The sequence below is a fragment of the Canis lupus genome, chromosome 11 (assembly GCF_011100685.1).
Source record: "Canis lupus familiaris isolate Mischka breed German Shepherd chromosome 11, alternate assembly UU_Cfam_GSD_1.0, whole genome shotgun sequence".
In the NCBI taxonomy this organism is placed as follows: domain Eukaryota; kingdom Metazoa; phylum Chordata; class Mammalia; order Carnivora; family Canidae; genus Canis; species Canis lupus.
In genome coordinates, this window is record NC_049232.1 from 58,648,929 (window position 1) to 58,672,147 (window position 23,219).

Consider the following 23,219-nt stretch of genomic DNA (forward strand, 5'->3'; position numbering starts at 1 on the left):
TCAGGAGGGCTATGACATTGTTTCTTTCCTGGATTAGGATTATACAAACATCCAGCTAATTTTACACTGCTATAGCTAAGTACTAAGAAAGAGTTCAAGACGAAGAATTCTTTCCCTTATGTATCTTGATCTAATAGAAGTGGAGTAAAGGGGGGAAGAGAAGGAAATTACAATGAACTCATTGTGCTCTAGGCACTTTACTTTTATTATTATTATTATTATTATTATTATTATTATTATTATTTTAGTAGGCTCTACACCCAACATGGGGCACAAACTCACAACCCTGAGATCAAGAGTTGCCATCCAGGCACCCCTTAAATGTTTTAAATGTTTTATATTTTTGAATCTTCAAAATAACCATATAATGGATCCTCGTTTTAATTAGGAGAACTGATCCTGAGAGGTTAAGTAACTTGCTTATGCTCACAGAGTTAATAAATGACCGTCATAAAAACCGAGTTGCAAGCAACTCCAAACCCAAGTGTGTCTGATTTGATGCTATCCTGCAATGAGGGTATCACACAGGGTTGGGGCCATTTCTTGAGTATTAATACATTTTCTAGGACTGCACAGGAATTAAAGGACAGAGACTCCTCTATTTTTTGTGGTTCCTAAATAATCTAGAAAATAATAAGTGTGGCAGGGAGCCTTGGTAGATGGGTACCCTGACAGTAATTAAATTTGTGGACTTATTTTTCCTACTTTTGTTTTTTTCAAGACCAGCTACTAGCTTCTTCAAAATATAAGGATAATAGTATCTTTCAAACAGATATTCTTCATCCTGAGTAAAATCACCTGAGTTTTATCCTGTGTAGGGAGAGAATGTTTCATTGTACCGGTGTTTTGAGAGCCTTAAGCCCTTCCATGGGGGAGTGGTCCACTGTAAGGAAGAGGATTGGTATGAAGTGGCAAATGCTGGGACCAAGGACACCTTGTTTTCTGATAACTGACAGTTAAGTGGGACCTCAGAGATCGGGTAAGATCTGCAGTACAGGCAGTGATATACTTACTTATACTGGTTCTCCAAACAAAATGAAAAGTTTTTGCTCCTTCCCGTGATGTGCTAGTTCCACGGTGGCCAATTTCAATCTATCAACGTGATGACGTCACTAACACAGAGCTAGGAAGAGATGCACACTCGTTGCCTTTGCCCAGTGTAAATAGGCTCCAGTACACACCTTGGCTGCAGGTGTATTAGGGTATGAGGAAATATGGGCTGAGTGTTCCAAGAGAAAAGCTTCCTGGGGTGAAAGAGCTCTCAGCTTCCCTGCCAGGCCCGGGGTCTGATTTCTAAAACTAAGTTTAGCTAGTACAGATGGCATTCCCCCCCTTCTGCAGAGACAGGTCTGCCCGTATCTGCATCTTTTGATTGTGTTTGTCTCTGTCCTGTGGGAAGAATGACTCTGAATCTGTCCCTTTCCCTGTAACTGGGGTGGTGGTAGGGGGCTTGAGTTTTGGAGGTAAGAGCTTTCTGGGAAGGCCCCCACCCTGTTTGGCTGGAAGCAGTCTTAACTGAACTTCGTATTCAGGATGGGTAGCCCACCCTGAAAGACTGCCACCGAGGCTGATAGTTGGGCTGGGCACTTAATCCAGGTTCAGTATTTCTTATAAGAGTCCTGAGACCAGTTTCTGGTCAGGAGCTGAAACGATGAGACAGGAGGAACCCTCCAGACAGGCTCAGGGATTTCTGCACGTAGGGTGGGCAGCTGGCTGCAGCCCAGGAAAGGGAAAGATGGGCTTTCGCTGCCCAGAGAGAACTGATCAAAGAGGTGTTCAGCCAAGAGAAATATATCTGCTCCTGTTGCCACCACAGGAAGTTAACAATCCGTCGTGAGAACTTGGCTGCAGGTAAATCAAAACTATCCACCCAGCACCTGATTTAAATTGTGCAATTTTCTCCCATATGTAACACCATGAGAGGTAAAGGCCAAGATGTGTATATTTTCTCATTTGGGGATTTTTAAAGTTCTTTTTGACTCTTTATAGTTTGGTTTCTGCGTCAAAGCCAAGAAAAAGGGCAGCCCCGGCGGCTCAGTGGTTAAGTGCTGCCTTCAGCCCAGGGCCTGATCCTGCAGACCTGGAATCGAGTCCCACATCGGGGTCCCTGCATGGAGCCTGCTTCTCCCTCTGCCTGTGTCCCTGCCTCTCTCTCTTTCTCTGTGTCTCTTATTAATAAATAAATAAAATCTTAAAAAAAAAAACACAACACAACAAAACCAAGAAAAAGACGTTTAGAAAAGCCATTTGGTTTTCTTTCCCCACCACGCTCCTTCATCTTGGTCTCCCCCAGTTAGAGCGTTACCCTGAATCGCTGAGAGAAAAAGAATGAATGACACCGAGTTGGTCATGAGGTTCGTGTTAGAAAAACGTGGCTTGACAAAGAGAAGCACTTCCAAGTAAGTCAGAGAGAGGGCTGCTGGGCTGCCTGGAGCCCATCTCAAAAGGGACAGAAAGGGAAGTAAGGGTTGGTGGGTGGTGCTCTTAACGGAAAAGCTCACACAATTACTACCAGCTTCTTGTGCACCTCCAGGCCTCCGACCACAGCACTGAACTCCTCGAAGGAGATCTTCCCGTCCCCGTCTCTATCCAGGGTGATGATGGTCTTGTCCACCAGCTGCTGTAACTGCCAGTCTTTCAGGTTGTCCCGGACCATCATCTTCAGCACCTGGAACAGCTCCCCGTTGGAGATGTAGCCGTCTTTATCCATGTCGTAGATGCTGAAGGCAAACCTCAGCTTCTGCTCCTCGTCCCCCCTGACGCTGAACTGGGAGGCCCCCAGGATGAACTCCCTGAAGTCCACCTCTCCGTTGCCGTCCGTGTCGAAGACGTCGACCACTCGCTGCACCAGCGGGTTCTGCTGCAGCTCGGGCAGAGACAGGAACTCGTCCACGCTCAGGGAGCCCGAGCAGTCTAGGTCCAGCTTCTTGAACCGCTTGCCCAGCCTCTTAATTTCGTCCTGGCTGAAGTGGGAGCACATCTCCTCGGGGTAACTGGCTTCGTTCCCCATTGTGCACGCGGGCATCCCTCGCTGGGGCGCTGGGGGCGCGGGGGGCGGACGGTTGCGGGGCGCGGGCAGCCTTGGGGGGCTCGCGGGACCCCCACGACCAGCCCCAGCGAGCGGGGGTGGGGAGCCAGGCGGGGAGCAGGGGGGAGCTGAGGGTTGCAGGGGATGGGCGCCCCGGGGGAACCCAGAGGCCCACAGGCTGCCCCTGCGCCCTCCTTCCTTCTCTCCTGGCCCTCCTCGATTTTCTCTCTAAATTTTTTTTAAATTTTTTAAATGTATTTATGATAGTCACAGAGAGAGAGAGAGAGAGAGGCAGAGACACAGGCAGAGGGAGAAGCAGGCTCCATATACCGGGAGCCCGACGTGGGATTCGATCCCGGGTCTCCAGGATCGCGCCCTGGGCCAAAGGCAGGCGCCAAACCACTGCGCCACCCAGGGATCCCTCGATTTTCTCTCTAGTTCCCTTGCTAGGATTTTACCTTCTCACCTCCTCACATTTCCTTAGCAAATCACCCCCAAAAGGGCAGTCCCCCCACCCCCAGCACCTGTCCTGCAATACATACGCTTAATAAACCTGCAAGGCATTAGGGAGGGAAGAGCAGTCTTCGGCCCTTCCTGCTTATTATGCAGGCCTAGTGGGGGGACCAAGTGAGGTGGCGCATCACAGGGTTGGTCTTACACCTATTTTTCCTAAATTCTCTGGGAGGGGAAGCCAGCCTTGATCTTCTTCCCGTTGTGGTCATTGACCCTTGTCAAGGTATGGGGTTCAGGGCCTTTCTAAGAGACCACTCAGATGTCGCACAGGATTTCTCACGTGATCACCTACAGGCGGTGACATATTCCTGAGGAATGCAGGCAACGCTGGATTCAGGGCATTTTTTCAAGAACACACGGTTCCCCAGAATATTAGCCTTGGTTGCCCTATTGTTACTTGGAATTCATCATCTTACAACTGGTCTTCCTCGCTGTTGAACTGGTGCCTGATGGCTGTCCTGCAGACCACTTTGGGAATGGCTGTGATGAGTCCAGAGAAACCTTTGGATTGTTCTGAGAGTGCCAGTGGCCCTTCTGCGGTGTCACTCTTTCCTCTTTGCTTAAACTGGATTTGTCCTTTTTGTTAAATGGGAATCTGATGCACTACCCCCCCCTTCCCCATATTCCTTCTTCCTTTGGAAGCACATCAGTTACTCCAAATGCATAAGAAATAAATCGGATTCAAGAGCAATGCTGTTCAAAGGGTCTAAGGGGGAAAACCCCAGGCCACTAAATCAAACCCAAGGGGGCAAACACTCACTTAAAAAATGCTAACACCTTCTTTGTGTTTTCAGTTCAGCCAAAATATCACTCTCACGGCGATTGTGCTGAAACATGATTCTATCCCACAACAAAGCTATGGGGTATCTTCCCCAAGAGCTAGACAATTTAAAGGGAAAGGCAAGCTTCGTAGACTACAACAAACCACTGAATTATTATCCCAAGTGACTGAATGAGCTAGATCTGAAAGAAGCATGATAGAGTGGAAAAAATTTAAAAGAGAATCACCTAGCATCAGCTCTGAACGGCCCACTTAGTAGTGGTAAGGCCTCAAACAACTTGCTTAACAGCAGTTTTTCCCATCTGTAAAATGGGGCTAATAATACATGTTTACAGCTGTAGGAGGATTAAAGTTGATCTTAGCTGATATGATAAACCTTAATCATTATTAATATTGCTACTAATTTCAGTACTATTTACCCTGCTGGTGAAGATGAAGTCTTAAAGAATGAACAGTTGGCAGCCTGGGTCCCTACGTGTCTGTTATTTACTGAGTGTTCCTCGTGTACCATTTACACGGTGCCACTTACTGCTCTAAGCATTTTCTCAGCATTGACTTTGGCTCCCCCAGTTCAGCATACTCCTTGAGGATTGACGACCTCACTGGCCCATCAGGCATGCTTCTGGAGTCTTCACTGATTTACCCCTGATGGTCATCATGTGGAAAGAGATACTAGCTTGGAAAACTTTTAGTAAGTGTATTCCTCTATTCTTCTATGTAGTGAGGGGTAGTGGAAAGAGCATAAGAATTCAGTAGACCAGGTTCCAGTCCCTGCTCTGCCCAGATTAGCGATGAGCCCTTTGAGGAGCCATTTCTGTACCCACCTCAGCCTCCTCATCTGTAGAATGGTGATAGTAATTATAACTGCCTTCTCCACTGCATGTGGTTGTTCTGAGAGTGAGATGTGGGCATGCATATAGAAATGTTACATGAGAGGAGAAGTTAACTCCTGGTTGAACAGACACTCTCAGGAAGATGGTCCCACTTCACTAAAATAATTCAGTGTGTTACCAAGAATTGCTTAACTCCTGTCCTGCAGAGGATGCAATGTCATGCTGGATCTTAAGTTTTGGTCAATGTGAAGTTGAGTCCCCCATTGCTCCACATTACATAAACTTCGTAGTTCAGCATTATTATGCAGCTCAATGCCATTGCTTCAATTTTCTCTGGCTGTTATTCCTAGTCATTTTCAGTGTTACTTTTTCTCTTTATCACTGTGGAGGGATCTGGACCATTGGACATTCACCGCAGTAAGTAAATTAAAAGGGTTCACTGATTGTGCCAGAAGAAATCAGGAGCCTAATGGCACTTCCATTTCAGCAAGTCATTATTTTTTCCTCAAGAATTTTCAGGGAAAGAACTATGAGATGGTCACATGCAAAAATCACTGATATTGGAAAATAAAACCAATAGAAATGGAAGTGATGGATCCTTTGGCTCATTTAAGGCCTCATCTTCCAAGTCAGGAGAATGGGTTTCTGAGCAGTATCACACAGCCATTCTGGGAGCTTCCCAGGTAGTGGGTCATTGATCTTGACTTGGAAGCCCACACCTATCTGTGGTGTTGCAAATTACCATATTTAACATTAATCTGTGTTGAGGTTAGCCATCCTGTAGACTGCGGAACCACACAGCCCTGAGTTTAAAACCTTTTCTGAGCATCAGCTTTCTCATCTGCAAAGCAGGAATAATATGGTGTCGTAGTGACATCTGGGTGGCTCAGTCAGTTAAGTGTCTGCCTGCCTTCAGTTCAGGTCATGATCCCAGGGTCTTTGGATTGAGCCCCCACATTAGGCTCCCTGCTCAGGGGGCAGTCTGCTTCTCCCCCTTCCTCTGCCCCTTTCCCTGCTGGTGCTCTCTCTCTCTCTTTTTCTCTCAAATAAATGAATAAAATCTTTTAAAAATATATAATGGTGTCATAGTATTATTTTAGATTTGAGTGAGAGAACATCTAAAATAATTAAAAAGCCATCTAAAATAGCATACCATGTGCACCTATCTTTTGTACCCTATCTTCTTTATTTTCCTTTCTTACTCTTTATTTGCTTTCTCCAAAGCAGATATTTGGCTCTGGCTATATGTGTTTTGTTTTCCTTGGATGTGACAAACGTTGTTTCAAGTTCAAATCCATTTAACAAATATATATCAAACACCTACTGTGAGCCAGGCCCTGTGCCAGCTGATGGGTCTTCTGTGGTGAACAAGATAGAGTCCCTTGAGAAATAAACGGTTTTGCTATTGAGAGATCTACAATTTAATAAACAGTATGACTGGAAAGATGTAGCACTATTTGCTTAGTCTTTTATGTGTAACATGTGTATTTAAAAGAATCAAGAATAATATGTTTGATTTTCTTTTGTAATTCTGGCATGGTGTTTAGTATGAGCACTGGTTTTCTTTTCTTTTTTCTTTTTTTTTTAAGATTTTTATTTATTTATTCACGAGAGACAGAGAGAGAGAGAGAGAGAGAGAGAGAGAGAGGCAGAGACACAGGCAGAGGGAGAAGCAGGCTCCATGCAGGGAGCCCGATGTGGAACTCGATCCCGGGTCTCCAGGATCACACCTTGGGCTGAAGGTGGCGTTAAACCGCTGAGCCACCTGGGCTGCCTAGAGCTTTCAATTTTTAACAATTTCAATTGTTAAATTTGCTATTTAACAACTCTATGATCGTGGGCAAAATTACTTATTTAAATCACTGCTCATCTATAAAACTGGGGCAACAATTGCTAACTCATTGCATCATTTTCAAGGATTAAATGAGATAGAACACATTAAAGAATTAGGCTCAATGCCTAGCACATAGTAGGTACACAAATGATAGATGTTATAATTGTGCCTACTTTAGGCTTGCCTAGAAAATTTTAAGACTGTTTATATACGTGTACATGTAGATATACCCAACTATATTCATTTGCTTTCTTCACAAATATTTATTAAACATTTACTATACAAGAAGCATGCATAGCATAGTGATCTAAAGCAGATACTTTTCCAGCTGTTTCTGTCCTCATGGAGCTTACAGTTTTGCAGGGAAGATGGGCATTAGCCAAATTACTATGCCCAGAAATGTTAAAGGGGCACCTGTGGTGAGTGTTGCAGGTTAGAGGTAACACATTAGGAATTTGTGGTGCCAGTGGAGTTCACACAATGCAAATTTGATCCAGTCGAAAAGATGAACTAAACTTTCATTGGGGAAATCATGATTAAGCTGAAATATCAAGGAGAATAATAAATTAATTGGATGCTCCTGGGATGTGAGGGATGAGTGTTCCGGGAGGCAGGAACTATATGTGCAAAGGCACTGGGGCAGGAGGAGGGTCTCAAATAGAAGAATTTTAAAAAGGCCACTGTGGCCAGAACAGGGAGGTCACAGGAGAGCACAATATTAGATGAAGTGAAGAAATGTCTATTTCCTAGACACTAAAGAAAGTGCAGTGTTGGGATCCCTGGGTGGCGCAGTGGTTTGGCGCCTGCCTTTGGCCCAGGGTGTGATCCTGGAGACTGGGATCGAGTCCCGCATCGGGCTCCCGGTGCATGGAGCCTGCTTCTCCCTCTGCCTGTGTCTCTGCCTCTCTCTCTCTCTGTGACTATCATAAATAAATAAAAATAAATAAAAAAAAAGAAAGTGCAGTGTTTATTCAATCATTCCTTACAGGACATCATTTATCCAATCATGTTTCTTCAACATGTAGAGCACTGAGAAAGCCTACTTGCTGCTGAGTGACTTGAGGCATTAGAAAGTTGTAGTTAATTATAACATAAGATAGAAAAGGAAAGATGTCATCAGAAACGTAAAGCTAAGAGCTATAAGAATTCAGAGAATTGAGAAGTTGTTGGGAAATTCCTAGAATTCTTGCTGGTAACAAATAGAGGAAGACTTGTCTTTGCAGGAAGTACTGTTTGATCCTGACGAAGACAAGGGGGGGGGCAGGTCCCATAACCACAGAAATGGGAAAGGGAGAGGTGGGGATCACAGCAACTGGTGCAATGTGGCTGAAGGACTGGAGTAAAATACCGAAGTGAAATGGAAGGAACCAGCTCAATGGGAGTTTTGAATGTTTGGCCAAGACATGTGATTTCTATAGGACACCGAAAGAGTGATAGAAAGCACACAAGAATGACTGAATCAGGATTCTATTCTAGAAAGATTAATCGGGCATTGTGAAGGGGAGGGACTGGCAGCTGGGAGGGCAGCTCACAACCAAGGACAACCACATGTGCTTGTCTGGAAAATGAGAGCCTGCAGTAGCCTGAACGAAGCCCTGGAGGTGAAAGGCTGGGTGCACTCATCTGCTTGGCTGTCGAAGCAAAGTACCACAAAGTGGGGCTTAAACAGAAGCTGTCTCCCAGTTCTGGAGACTACAAGTCTGAAATCAAGATGTCAGCAGGGCCATGTTCCCTCTGAAACCTTAGAGGGGTCCTTCTTTGCTTATTCCAAGCATCTGACAGTTTGTTGGCCGTCTTTGCATCCGTTGGTTTGCAGCTGCGTAAATCCAACCTCTGCCTCATGCTCATGGTGCTCTCCCGGTGTCTGTCTCTCCAGAGTGACCGTTTTCTTAGAAGGACACCAGGCATGTTGGATTAGGGACCCATCCCTCTAGAGTGTCTAGAGTGTGACCACACCTCAATTTAGCTAATCATGTCTGCAATGAGCCTATTTCCAAACCAGGCCTTGTTCTGAAGTACCAGGGGGTTAGTTCATTAGAACCTCATCATTGTGTTTTGGGGAACACAATTCAACCCATAACACCAGGCCTGAAGTCTTACTGGACAGAAGGATGGGGGGGGGGCGGACAGAGGCGAGGCCCCACGTGGGACTGCACTGGCTCCTCTGGCTGAGCAGCCCCGCATGCTCAGATGTTGCAGGAAGCCACTTAAAATGTGATGAGAGGGGCACCCCTTACGGGTCCCTGGGCTCCCCCATGATGCCGCCTTCTCATCTGACGTGTCCCGAAACTCCACCACTTCCCACAGCCGCATCGGGACAGAGGGTCTTCGGAGGCCTTGGGTATGACAGAGGGAATGTGAGGTCAATTTCTCACCTTCTTAGACTTGATTAATGATGTTTGTGAAGAACAAAAAAAGATGGCTTTTCTGATCGTTTGTGACACTTCACATCATAGCCGCTAGATGGCAAGCTTCACACATTTCCAAGCTTTCTGGGTTTTTTCCAGCCAGAATCTTGAGAGCCTTGGAAGCAACTACTTACTTATTAGCACGAAGAATAAATAGGGAGGAGTCTTGTTTCATGTGATTCCCCTATAGATTTCAGCGTATGGAAATCCGAAAACCTGGAAGGAAGACTGTCTCTCACAATAATCCTAATCAGTTTGAGCACTGTTCACACCTTTCAGTTGCATTGTAAATAACTATATTCATAAATATTCATGACTCCACTGAATGTAACCAGGGGAAAAAGCAAAAACTATTAACAGTATATCATCTTGGGCATAATTTATGCCCAAGCATCTCTTGTATACAAAGGAAGAGACCCTTATTCCATGAGCTCTGTTTACTTGGTCATTAGCAAGGGTGAAGGGGGCACCCGCTGGAATTAGTTTTTCTCATAACAAAATTCAAACTTCTGTCATGCACTATAAGCAGAGAGCAACAGAGCACCAGCCCCACCTTTGTGATGATGTGGCAGGAGAGGAAAACCACACAGGAGAACTCTAGGGCTCCAGCCTGCCCATCCGGTAACCTGACTTTGAAATACCAGTGATCACATTTAAAGAAAATAGTTAACTGCTGTTTCCCTAAAAATCTGATCTAAGTGCCTCTTAATGGTCTGCATACACCATTTTCAGGTTTCCCCGCTCAAACTTAGAAGCTGAGTTGGAAGAAAGGAATAACACGATACGGTAACAGCTGGTTAATCCAGCACTCTGCAAGGCAGAAAATTCCAGAATCATGTATTTCCCAAGTCCTCCAGGAAAACAGTCTTCAGTTTTATAACGTGTAAGTAACACAGAAAAGAATCTTTACGGTGGAATTGTAAGAGGCGTGTAATGATAAGAAGCTCCCACTTTTTTGGAGACGGGTCCAAAAGCTGGTCCAGAGGGTGCACCAACTGTAATTTCTTACACGTGCTTGTTATTTACCAAATATTTTTTTCTTCTGCACACGTAACTCTATACTCAGGGAAAGAGGAGGGAACATTTATTAACATCAGTATTCTTCCTAAAATAACTCGTTAAATATATTTCACTATTTAGAAGTAGATTCCATTATCGTTCCCAGTTTGGGGGGAAGGATCTGAAGTTTTCGAAGCTGCATGGCTTGCATGGACACACAGTGATGGAGCGGGGTGTCAAACCTCAGTATGCCTACTTTTGGAGCTGAAATTTTTTCAGTTATTTCAGACTGCCTTCCATATGGAGATTTAAAAGGATGTCTCTGCGGTAGTGGGAGTAACAGGGGAGCTATACGTCAGAACACAAGGCAAGGTGGCCGTCTATGATCTCAGAATCCCTAAGGAGGGCACCACTAGGAGGGCATGAAGTCCTGTCCATCCAGCAGAACTGGGTGCAGTGTCTCCGGAGGGTGGGGCCAAACCATATCGCTTGCAATATGGTTTGCAATCCGTGCCTCAGTGTCTTGCTCATACTCTGGCTGGAGGGTTCTTTCCCCTACAGGGGTGACCTCCTCCAGGAAGCCCTCTCTGATTCATTCTTACTCTTCCATAAGTGATTCATGGGCTTGCCCGTGTCTTCTTCTCCTGCTGTCTCTGTGACGATGTGGTGTATGGGGTTTGTTCACAGGTCTGTCTCCCTGCCTGTGAGTTCTGTATTCCTCTCTGCATCGGCTGCACCTGATGCAGGGCTGGCACACAGGGCTTCAATACATGTGTGCTGATGAGTGGGTGGATGGATGGATGAATTTGTTCAGGTAGCAGAGCATAAGAAGGTAAGGCCTTTCTGAGATTGGCCTCCCTTTCTTCATGCACAATTCCACACCACATCATAAAAGGACACACGTACAGTGTTGTGCTTCTCAGGTTTCCAGAAAGCACTACCTGGATAGGATCCATCTGACCTTATGCTTGGCTTAAATATGAAACTTAATTACTTAGGCTATTCCAAGGGAAGCACTCAGCTGTCAAGGTGGCTCCCGACATACACGGGTTTTCAATTTAAAGCAATCTACAGTCATTAACTCTCCTTGCCTCGCCATAACTTTCATCAGGTTGGATAGCAGTGACATTTTAAATTGAAAAAGGAAGGGGTAGGGATGAGAGGGGCAGGAGGCTGTTGAGATGTGACCTAGTTGTCAAGAGCAGAAAAGACTGCATTAAAACTCACTCCTCCCCCACCCCCATACCATTCCCTTTGGGTTTTAAAGACAAAATGGAAGGAAAACTGACCAGCATTGAAGCCTCTTGATGTGACTTATGTGATCTATTTGGCTTTCAATGTGTAGTTGGTTAATCCTTTCCTCCCCGTCTCCCCCACCCCCCCAAATATTAAGGGAAGGAAGAATGGATTTACCACAAGACAACTCCATTTTATCAGTGAACAAACTAGTAAGCCTCCTATGGGATGCATGTTTTGGTGGTCTTGGGCCATGGTCAGAGATGGAGAGCCCAGACTGGAGGCCAGTCAATTCACTGTCCTTCTCTGTGTCCCAGGATCCATGTCTTTTAGGACAGGATCCCTCTAAACCTGTCGGCCTGAGAACTACAGCGTTCTTTGAGCTGGACATGCTACACAGCTCAATCTTAAGGTGAGAAAACAAACCTGAGAGAACTTTAGGGATTCGTTGAAGGTCACTCAGTTGGTTCATGGCAGACAAATATGATGACTACCATTCATTCAGCACCTGCTTTTCTAGATGGCAGGCGCTTTTATGTACATTATCTCTGTTCCTTACACCAAGCCAGAAGCACCAAATATTGTTCTCTCCAATGAGCAGAGGAGACTCAGAGAGGTTAAGCAATTTGCATTCGATGTTTTGATGTACCTTTGTGACGGAGATATTTTGAGACCGGTTATTTTTACATTTGCACCTCTACAGTGCTCTTGAAAACAAATCATTTACCGTCAGCTTTAAAAAAATAACCTAATAATGAGCTTAGCAGACATCTCACTTCATCTCTGCCCAGTGGTCCCATCCCTTATTAAATGAAGTTCAGGACTGGAGAGGCCATGGATGGAGCAATTTCAGGGATGTAGTAAAGGTGAAGTTGAAGATGAGCTCGGAAATGGAATGGGGGCAAAGTTTCTTATTGTGCACTTCCCTTGAGATTAAGAAACACCGAAAAGTACAATGATTTACCTTTAGACTGTTCCAAAATTTACTTCTCCTTTTCCTTACACCATGTAATCAAGGTCTCTGAACTCCTGAGATGGAACTCCTTTCCCGGCAATGTTTAACTTCCTGCTTAGTATGTATTTGTTTGTCTCAGCACTCAATAACAGCACAAGGACACCCTTGGATTCAGAGGAATCGTTTAACAATCCGGCAAGATATGGATTCAATTGAGGTTGAGAGAGGTTAAGTAACTTTTCCAAGGACATAAAGCTGCCTCCTCATAGCCTGGCTCCCAAGTGTTGCTACAGTGGACCTGGTTGTACTTCTCTCTCTTTTTTGACTAAGGCAAGGCATGAGCTGTCTGCCTACAGGTTGGACCTGGGTTTGGGTGCAGAAAGTGCACATTCTCAGATGGTCAGGCTGCGGGCACTTTCCTCTAACTGTCCCATCTCCATCTTCATCTACCATGAGGGGCTGTGCTGGACATTCTTTTGCCCTTCCAGATCCATTCTCCATCTTTCTCCATCCACCTTTGTGCCCTGGGGAGGTCCTCTGTGGACCATAGTGATAGGATCCCTTTACCTAAGGCGGTAGTGGGAGATGATGATGAGGCAAGAGGAGACTGAGGTCAGGTATTTATTCTCTGGCCATTTCCTAGCCGGGTCACTGTGGGTTGGCTATGTCCCTTGTCAAAGGCTGGCTCTGACATCAGACACCCCATATTGGAAGCCTGCTTCTACCATCAGCTTGCCTTGGGCAAGTTGCTAAGTTACTCAGTCTCCACTTCTTCATCTCTTCTGTGGTTCCTGTTAGGAAGCCCTCTGCCATCGCCTCCCTGGGCTCTAGGAATGGCTCTCTCCATTTTTCTTCTTGATCCTAGATATGATAATGGCTTCTTCACTTTACTTGCCCTGGGAGAATGTGCTATTTCTGTTGGTTTCCTTAAACCATACTTTTGCAAATGGTTTCTTAGAAACTCCTCAGACTCTTTGAGTGTGATATCCATTCTCTGCCAAGACCACTATTTCCTCTTCCTTCTCTACTATTTCCAGTTGGTTAAAATGTTCAACCAATTAGGTCTTCAATCCATTATTTAAAAGATATCATCACAGATCTTCATAGTTTTTTAAAGAATTTTGGTTTGCTAAACTGTGGTCTATGGTCTGCCATCTTCCTGTTCCTGGTTTGCAAGTAACAGATTTCACAAAACAGTTGCCCTGGAACCCTAAATTCACTCAGTGACTTTACCAAAAAAATTACATTTTTTGCTTAGTCAAAAGGAAATGGAGGAATTTAAAGTCTACCATACATTTCTCCAGTGGAACTGAGTGACAAGGAAGGAGTCTGCTCTGGGCACAGAGTTGTGTTAGGACGACTATGGAGAAACAACTGAAGTCAATTTAAAATTCCACTCTGAGAACTGCCGGAGTCTGGTCAGCAGAACTGGACCTGCAATTTTCTAGGTGACTCTGGGGACCAGATAAAGCCCTGGAATTAAAAAAAAAATGAGTTTATCCTCCAGAGAGACTGCAGCTAGACAGCTCTGGGGTTGCCATGAGATGGGAGGTGAATACATCAAGATTCTCACAGGGGAGGAAGTACTAATGTCCAATTACCAGAAATAGGAAGAAAAAGCATCTTTCATGTCATGTTAGTAGGTGACCATATTACTCATTAGCCAAACTAGGATATTTTTTCAGAGTACAAGGGTGCTTAATTACTCTGTGGCTTAATTACTAGGACTGGACCTGGAAAATGGGAGGTCAGGTCAGAAATTAACAGAGTGATGTTTTCCACAAGAGCCCCTATTGGGAGAGGTGCCCTCCAGAATATACCTGCTTCTGCTGCACTGTGCACTGTAGCCCTCCCTCTGGGAGGGGGGGTGAAAGAGTGGGACGTGTCTATTAAACTACTATTTTATTTACTCTATTTACTCTATTTACTTTATTTACTCTATTATTTATCCTTTCAACAGAAGAGATGAAGAAGTGGAGACTGAGTGACTTAGCAACTTGCCCCAGGCAAGCTGATGGTAGAAGCAGGCTTCCAATATGGGGTGTCTGATGTCAGAGCCAGTCTTTGTTTCTCTGCACTATCATAGCCTAGCAATGTATGGCATTTAAGACAAAAGGGCTGATAAAGTACTAACAGGTATGCTTCCTTCTTCTGACCTTTCCTGGGAGAAGAGTTAAAAAAAAAAAAAGCAGGTGGAAAATCATGGATCAAGCAAAGGGAAATCCAGCAGGCAGAGGGCCTTCACAGAGGACACCAAGCTCAGCTGAAGATTGGCTTCATTTAATTACATTCTACCTGTAGGTTTTGTGAGGGTGACATTCAGAAATTCTATCTTAGGTTTTGTACAAGACAAATGTGTCAGCCTGCACAAGGATGTGTACTGCTGTTTAAATGCACACAGGTGAGCATTGTCATAAGCAGTTATTGCATGGACTGGGAGATGCCATAGTACAGAGCACCATTCCTCAGAAAGAATAGCTCCCTGTATGTTCAGAATGTTCCCCGAGGCTGGGAGTGGCCCTCTTACCACCACACATACAGACTCTTCTTTCATTTCTGTCTCTGAGACAGAATTAAGAATACGCATCTCTTCCATTCTCTTCATTCCTACCCCTCCCCTCCTTCCAAATTCAGCTGATCCATACGACCAGGTTGGTCTTAACAATCATAACTTTTTAAAAAAGATTTTATTTATTTATTCATGAGACACACAGAGAGTGGCAGAGGGAGAAGCAGGCTGTCTGTGGGGGGCCTGATGTGGGACCGGACCTGAGCCAAAGGCAGACGCTCAACTACTGAGCCACTCGGGTGCCCCAACAACCATAACTTGATCCTGTTATCAGTCTCTTATTCAGCTGCTTCCAGTTCAATACACCCAGAATTTCCCACAATGCCTCTCCCCTGAATTTGGCCCATTAAAAGCCATGGCTGAAAAAAAATTCAGTGTATTTTGTATGCATCATCTAAACAGTTTATGACTTCTGCTGATTATTTGTTATTCAAAATCTGTCCTCTTATTTGTCCATACTTAATTGGTTTTGTTTGAAATTACAGTCAGTCCTGGGATATTTATTTATTTATTTATTATTTAAAAAAATATTTTATTTATTCATGAGGGAGAGAGAGAGAGAGAGAGAGAGAGAGGCAGAGGGAGAAGCAGGCTCCATGCAGGGAGCCCAACGTGGGACTCGATCCCGGATCTACCAGGATCACGCCCTGGATCGAAGGCCGCGCTAAACCTCTGAGCCACCCAGGCTGCCCTAGTCCTGGGATATTTATGATAAAACTTCAAAATCCTTAAAAGCATAAGTGACCTTGTGGTTAGTATATTTGGGTATAAGCTCAATATTTTACAAGCTTTATCTGACAATTTTTACTATAATCCTATAGATATTCCCACCACCAATTTGCAGAAGATGAGGCTTAGAACCGTCAAGTATCACGTCCTATATCACAAACCTGAAAGGGTTAAAATCCAGAACTGTCTCGAAAGCCCGTTTTCAACCATGATGTTATACTGTAAAGAATATTGATATTTTTATCTCAGGATAATGTAAAGGGAAACCATAATCACTGGTCAAAGCTGAGAGGACTCCTGTAGATGATAAAATCCAAATACCTTATTGTATAGATGAATGGAAGTGAGTGGGATAAGAGCAGAAGCAACTTTCAATTTGTAGAGTGAGTGTAGAAGAGGTCAGTGATTGCTTATTTAGCATCCACTCTCCCATCTCCTTCTTCCTAATGGAATCTTGCTTTTGTTTAGGTCTTCTCTATGTGATCATATATTTCAAGGGATGCTGGCCCATCATCAGTCCAAGGGGATGACTCATGATTGGTCTAATCCATCATGGTGATCTCATTCCCCTCACACTGACTGGATTACATAGGGCAGATGACACAATTTTGACCAATGAAATATGAGGAAATACACTGCTGGTCTTTGGGGAAGGTTTTCTCACTTCTATAAAGAACTGCAGGAAGACACCTGAAGATATCTATGAACCTCAGGAAATTCTCCTGACAGAGGGAGAGGAATATTAGTACTTTCATTATTTACTATTTATTGTGTCAGGTTTCTTACTAGGTCTATACATAAATGATCTCCTCTTCTTAGAACAAAATAGCAAGGCAGGTTTTATCATATTCATTTATGGATGAGGAAACTCAGACTTCATAGCAGTTAAGTCATTCAGTTGTTAATTGGTAGATTCAGGATACAAGTCCAGAAATGTATGGCTTCAAATTTATCATGCTTTGTGGTAGCTCCTTTCATATTGGAATAAATAGACTTCTGCTAGTCCCCAAAAGGATATTCCCCTCTATGTGTCCAATGGGGTCAGATGGTCCCTTTAGCTGATAGCTCCATCTGACGGTCCTCTGAACAGCCTAGAGGTGTGATCAGGAGGTGCAAATCATTCTATATGGTTGGCTTTGGGGACATGACTGGGAGGCTCCTTTTGTCTAATGTCTTGCTGTTAACCTTCAATCACTTGGAAATTTTAGCATTAGTTAACCATGGTCACAGCAAATAGTAGAAAACACCAAGCGATTTGTACAATTTAAACAATTGGTTTGTTTGCTTCTTGGCTGACTTGACTTAATTCAGTTCATTAGTATAAGACCAATTTTACTTCTTTTAGAAAGAGCCATGCAAACCACTCCAAATAAAAATAAAAATGCCTGACTAACAGGGTTGTAGTAGGAACCAATGAGTTCATTGGTTTTGTCACATGGTAGGAAAGTGAACATGCTAGTTTCCTAAGTCCCTCATTTTCCTCTTTGCTTTCTTTAAATCTTTGCCCTATGACCATCTTCTCAATGAGCTATACTAAATTAAAAAGGAAGATATGATTCGGATTGAAACAGCGATTATGGGCAGGGTCTGGAGAAGTGAGATTTCAGCTGGGAATTTATTTATTTAAAAAAAAGATTTTATTTATTTATTTGAGAGAGAGAGGGTGAGAGAGCACAAGCAGGACAGGGACAGAAGGAGAGGGAGAAACAGACTCCTCGCTGAGCAGGGAGACTGATGCAGGGCAGACACTTCACCAACGCAGCTAGCCAGGGGCCCCTCAACTAGGAATTTATAAGAGGCATTAGCTGGTAAACGTCAGGGGTAAGAGTATTTGGGAAGGATGATCCAATAACATGTGCCAAGTTGCCAAGACAGGGAAGCCACTCGCATTTCTCTATCTAAAATAACCATTGTGAAAAAAAAAATAAAAACAAAAACAAAAACAAACAAACAAAAAAATAAAATAAAATAACCATTGTGGGGGTCCCTGGGTGGCTCAGTTGGTTGAATGTCTGACTCTCTTGGTTTTGGCTCAGGTCGTGATCTCAAGGTCGTGAGATCAAGCCCCAGGTCGCTCTCTGGGCTCAGCTCAGAGTCTGCTCTAGACCCTCTCCCTCTGCCCCTCCCCCTGCTTGTGAGCACATATACGTGTGAGCCCTCTTTCTCTCATATAAATAAATAAATAAATAAATAAATAAATAAATAAAATAAATCTTTAGAAAAATAAATAAAATGGCCATGGTTGTGGGAATGTAATGAGGCAGGAGGAAAGTGATGTGAGATGAGACTGAAGATGTAGGCAGTCCCACAGGGCAGTGTAGCCATGTTCTGCATTTCAGATTGTTCCCTAATTAACACGACAGGCCAATGCAGACTTCTAAACAAAAGAGTGAACTGCCATGTAGAAAACAAATTGGAGAAAGGCAGGCATGGAAACAGAAAACAGTTAGGAGACTTTTGCAGTGGTCTGGATGAAGGATGAGGGCTTGAACTACAGCAATGACAGTGAAGATCGCAATAAATGGGCATACTTGAGATATATTTTATAGAAGGGAAAATGTGGCTTGTTGATGGATGCAAAAGGGGGAGATATGGAAGGCATGAAGGATCCTTGACAGTTTCTGGAATGAGTAACTGAATGGACAGAGGCGCCATTACCCAAAATATGAAGCACAGGAGGAAAAGCAGATTTAGGAGAGAAGATCAAAGGTTCAGTTTTTGACAAGTTGAATGTGAGATGCCTGTAGGATATTCAAGAGTGGAAAGTAGACATATGGTTCTGGAGCTCAGAAGAATCTTTAGATATGTAAATTTGTGAGTTGTTGGCAATTAGAGGTTATGTGAAGCCATTGTTGTTGGCTGTAGTGTTGTGTTTTTAAATGTCTGGCTGATCTTGTACTAGTTTATTTGGCTTCTCTTTTAAATACCTGAACCTATGGTTCTTGTTATATCTTTTAGTTTCCTATCTTAATTATTCACTTTCATGATTTCTTTCTAATTATATTATAAAGGCACAGCACTGCAATAGAAATAAGTGGATTTTGACTATTTGTGGGCCTTGGGCAAATCACTTAGATCTCTAGGTATTAGTTTCTCATCTGTAAAAGAAAGGTTTTGGTTGTTTTCAGTTTAAAAAAATCTATGATTTGGTAATCTAAGAATTACCCATTAAGGTGTGTTTATTTTGTGAACCCACAAAGGATTCATGGTTGGACCGCTGGGAAATACTTTGAGTAGATCCTGAAGGATCTACTGAAGTTCATATCATTAGTCCAGTAATTAACAATTGAACCAAACACTGTTAATGACAATCTTAGATACTATTGCTGTAATTCAAACAGCATTTCTTCTGCATTTTGGGATATAACATATAGAAAAAAAGTGGAAAATTCAGACATTGACTCATCAAAATGGCATCATATTTAAATCCAAGACAAACTAGTCTTTATGCAAATTCCTACCGGAATGTACACTCTTCAAGTGGAGTTAGGAGTAATGCAAACATCATGGTGAGTTCTAGTAGATGTAATAGCCTAGATTATTGACCACAAGACATATGTAACAGCATTTCTTCATATTCTTCAAGGTAAAGTGATACAAAGAATCAACATTATCAGCACTCTTTTTCCTTACCTCAGTGACAGCAAAGCTTCTCTTTCCACAGGGAACCACTTTGTACCACTTATCATGCAACACATCCATGAACCCATGTGACTTGTATTGGCTGATTAGCTCGGATATATTGGAGGTCAGTGGAGAGTTGGGTGGGAGGCCAATGCCATATCCTAGAAGAAAATATAATACCAGATCAGCTTTTAATTTGAGAGTATCCTAAGAGGATCCACCACACTTATGTGATATTGCTATCAGATCTGGTAACAAGGGTAGGATGAGCTTTCACCATCTTTCTTTCAAAGGACTCAGTAATATCCAAGGTATGATTACTATGCATCTGCTGCCTTTCTGAATAGAAGAGATGATTCTGGAAAGGAGAGGAATCTGTGCACTGTGTTTTAGTGGCACACTGTATTCCAAGGTCTTTTGTCCTTCCTTTCAAGATAATTTTTGAGAAGATACCTTTGAGGCCTTTACCAGGACTAAGATTGCCTACCCACCTCTCTTACAACCCCTCCTGTGAACCTTAACACACACAATTGGATTAATTATAATCCCTGGTTTATGACATTCTCTCATCACTGGCCATGCATGAACCTCTCTTGCTTTTATTTTGTCAATTTTTAAATAATGAGACCATGTGAACATACAATATAACATGAGAATTAAAACATCCACAAAAATTTGTCAAAAAAAAAAGTCTGGTAAGGCCAGGTGTTGGAGAAGATGTAGGTCCATAACATCACTTATTATGTTGCTTCTGTGAATACAAATTAATATAACCATTGTGGAAAATAGTTTGCTATTATTTTGTATAGTTGAACATTTATATCTGCTAGGACCAGTAATTTTAAAGTACATTCCTAAAGAGCTCTCTACAACCATACCAGGAGATATGTGCCAGAATGTTCTAGAGGCACTATTCATAGTAAACATTTGGAAAAAAATGTTCTTTGAAAAAAGAATGGATAAATAAATTGTGGAATATTTACAAAATTGGAATATTATATAGTGTGTAACATATGAACTAGAATTACATGGTATAATATGGATGACTCTCAGCAATACTGAATAAAAAAGGTCAGTCCCAGAAGAGTATAGCATGAATCCATTGTATAAATTTAAACACATCCAAAATAAAATAGTGTATTTTTTAGGAATTCATATGTATGTGGCAAAAGTACAGTTAGAAGAAAATCAAGGAACTAATAAGCCAAATATCCAGGATAGTGGTTATTTAAGGCAAGAGAGGCAGGGGAAAGGATGAAGGAGGAACACAAAGGTGAATGTAATGTGTTGTTAGAGTTTTATTAATCAGCTTGGACTCTGTATCCTCACTCTGTGGTTTTACTTCCTTTCCAAACTATTAATTCACTGTTACTCTCTTTGATGAGCCATGTGAAAGGGCTAATTAACTAATTTTATCTTTAGTTATTGGATAACATAGTCCAAAAAGATGTTTCACCCTCAGGATGATTGAGGAAGATAAATTAAAAGTATAACTAGTTCTTTTTTCACTGATAAAGACTAAAAGGCTGTCAAGAATTCAAAAATACTTCATGAAAACAAATACTTGCTATAATTATTCTATCTTACAATTTATTTCTGGACATTAGTTTTTGCTCCATTTTTTATTGCAGATACACAAATCCTTTTTTAAAAAATGAGGCCTGAGATGTGTTTATAACCAATAAAAGAGAAGAAATAAATAATGCAGAAAATATTTTTGAATTTTAAAGAGCTGTATGGGATTTTGTCTGTTGCCTAACAATGGCAAGTCAAGGAAATGATGACAACGTCAAGAGCATGATTAGAATTTTCCATTCAAAGAGCTATTTTGGGTGCCTACTTTGTGCTAAGTAGTTTTGGTTTGAAAAGCAAGACTGACAATACAAGACTTTACATAGGCAGCCTGTTCTGCTGATGTTATCATTAAATAACATTTTTTTGTAATGGGTAACAACAAGGAAGTAACCAGTTTTCTTTAGAAACTTTTATTACAATGAACACTACTGACAACTCAATTGCATTTTCATTCATTCAGTATTTATTTACATGTCAGGCACAATACTAGTCATATGTCTAATAAAATTCAATGACTTACTGACTCATCCATCCATTCATCATTCATTCATTCATTCATTCATTCAACAAATGTTTGCTGAGGAATAGGCACTGCATTAAGTGATCAGGATTTAGCAATGAACAAGGCATATATAGTCCGTTACTGAGTGTATATGACATTACGGAGATAGTTATTGTTGCACTATGTAATGGTTATTTCATTACTAGTGACATAGATGCCATGAGAGAGAACTTGGGGCATATAAAACATATAGTAGGAAGACTTGGAACTATCTGCTGGAAATGGGTTGATCATCAGGATAACTAATACCAGGTTTGCTGAATATTACACCATTTTCCCCCTGAAGCAATAACTTTCAAAACAATTTCTAACAGGTATTGAGAGATTAGTATACACTATGTGCCAAAATAAACTTTGTATGTACCTTACCTCATGTTATAGATCATGCACTAGACTAAGATTGTATACTAGACTGTGGTATGTAGTTGAGTTAAATCATTCTGGAATTTAATAAGAACTGGAACATATTGATCCCTACTGTCTACCAGGTAATATTCCACATGTGTCTAACCCCTGTATGAACTTATACATGATAAGTATTACTTTAGGACTTAAAGAGTGAATAAGTAAACTGACCAAGGTCACACAGTTTGTAGTTGGCAAAGCTAGCATTTGAAAGTAGGTCTCTTTGAGTCTAAAGCCAATCCTCTTTCTACTGTGTCCAAAACTAGATATGATCAAGACAAGGGAATACTTGGCCTATTTCCTCCTCTTCAACACAGGTTCTATCACTACAGTCATATTGATGTAATCTCCCTGAACCAGGCAATTCAGTAAAGAACCACAATCAAAAAAAAAAAAAAAAAAAAAAAAAAAGAACCGCAATCATCTAAATTGATGGCTTTTTTTCAGCAAACAGATATATATGTCATTCATGGACAGATTGTTTATACACTTTTCAATAAGTTGTGTAAATAAATGTAAGTACAGCCCTGACTGATAGATGATTATACATATATGAAGAAATTAACTAGCAAGGATACTCCCTGACTATATCTTTTCTTCTAAGAATCATCTCAAAGCCAACAATTTGAGCCCAGGTTAAGTTAATAATGGCAAAATGTTTTCATTTTTCATTTGATATGCACTTATTGCACACTATTCATCTATTCATAATTCCACAAACATGTGTTGAATGCTTATTCTGTGCCAAATACTCCACCAAAGGCTATGGAGGCTTCCAAGCTAACTCAGACACCATTTCTATCCTTATGAAGCTCATGGGGGCATTGGGGAGATGAAGCAGACATAAATAGCTACACAACGTGGTAGAAAGTTACAGGACTTTTCTGGAAAACAAGATAGATGATGCATAAATTCAATAAAGGTCAAATAGAAAAACTGGATGCAATGAGGAGGATAGATAAAATTCTATGGAGTTTAGAGGAATGAGCTTGCTACCCAATGAGAGGATGAGAGGAGGCATCTTAGATTGATTCTTGATAGTGGCATTTAGGGTAGATGAGACAAAAATGCATGATGTAAAGTTTAAAAAGTTGAAATTAATACTTATGATAAATCTACATATTCTAAGAATAGAATTTTGGCACTACAACAAAAGTATTAAAAATGC

General features: G+C 42.1%; 2 protein-coding genes across 3 annotated transcripts in view; both read right to left on the reverse strand.

Annotated features, from left to right (window-relative positions):
- Positions 1 to 23,219, reverse strand: part of GRIN3A (glutamate ionotropic receptor NMDA type subunit 3A) — a 150,482-nt gene that overhangs the window by 21,078 nt on the left and 106,185 nt on the right. For both annotated transcript variants that reach the window (XM_038552981.1, XM_038552983.1), the window contains exon 6: positions 19,519 to 19,670. In XM_038552981.1, the coding sequence (XP_038408909.1) occupies positions 19,519 to 19,670 (152 nt within the window). The remainder of the gene's footprint in view (positions 1 to 19,518; positions 19,671 to 23,219) is intronic.
- PPP3R2 (protein phosphatase 3 regulatory subunit B, beta) lies at positions 2,344 to 3,046 on the reverse strand. Its single transcript, XM_038552984.1, has one exon. The coding sequence runs from the start codon at positions 3,023 to 3,025 to the stop codon at positions 2,498 to 2,500; it is 528 nt and encodes a 175-aa protein (XP_038408912.1). The 5' UTR covers positions 3,026 to 3,046; the 3' UTR covers positions 2,344 to 2,497.

Coding starts and splice junctions, on each gene's coding strand:
- PPP3R2 (XM_038552984.1), bottom strand. CDS start 3,025: ATGCCCGCGTGCACAATGGGGAACGAAGCCAGTTACCCCGAGGAGATG.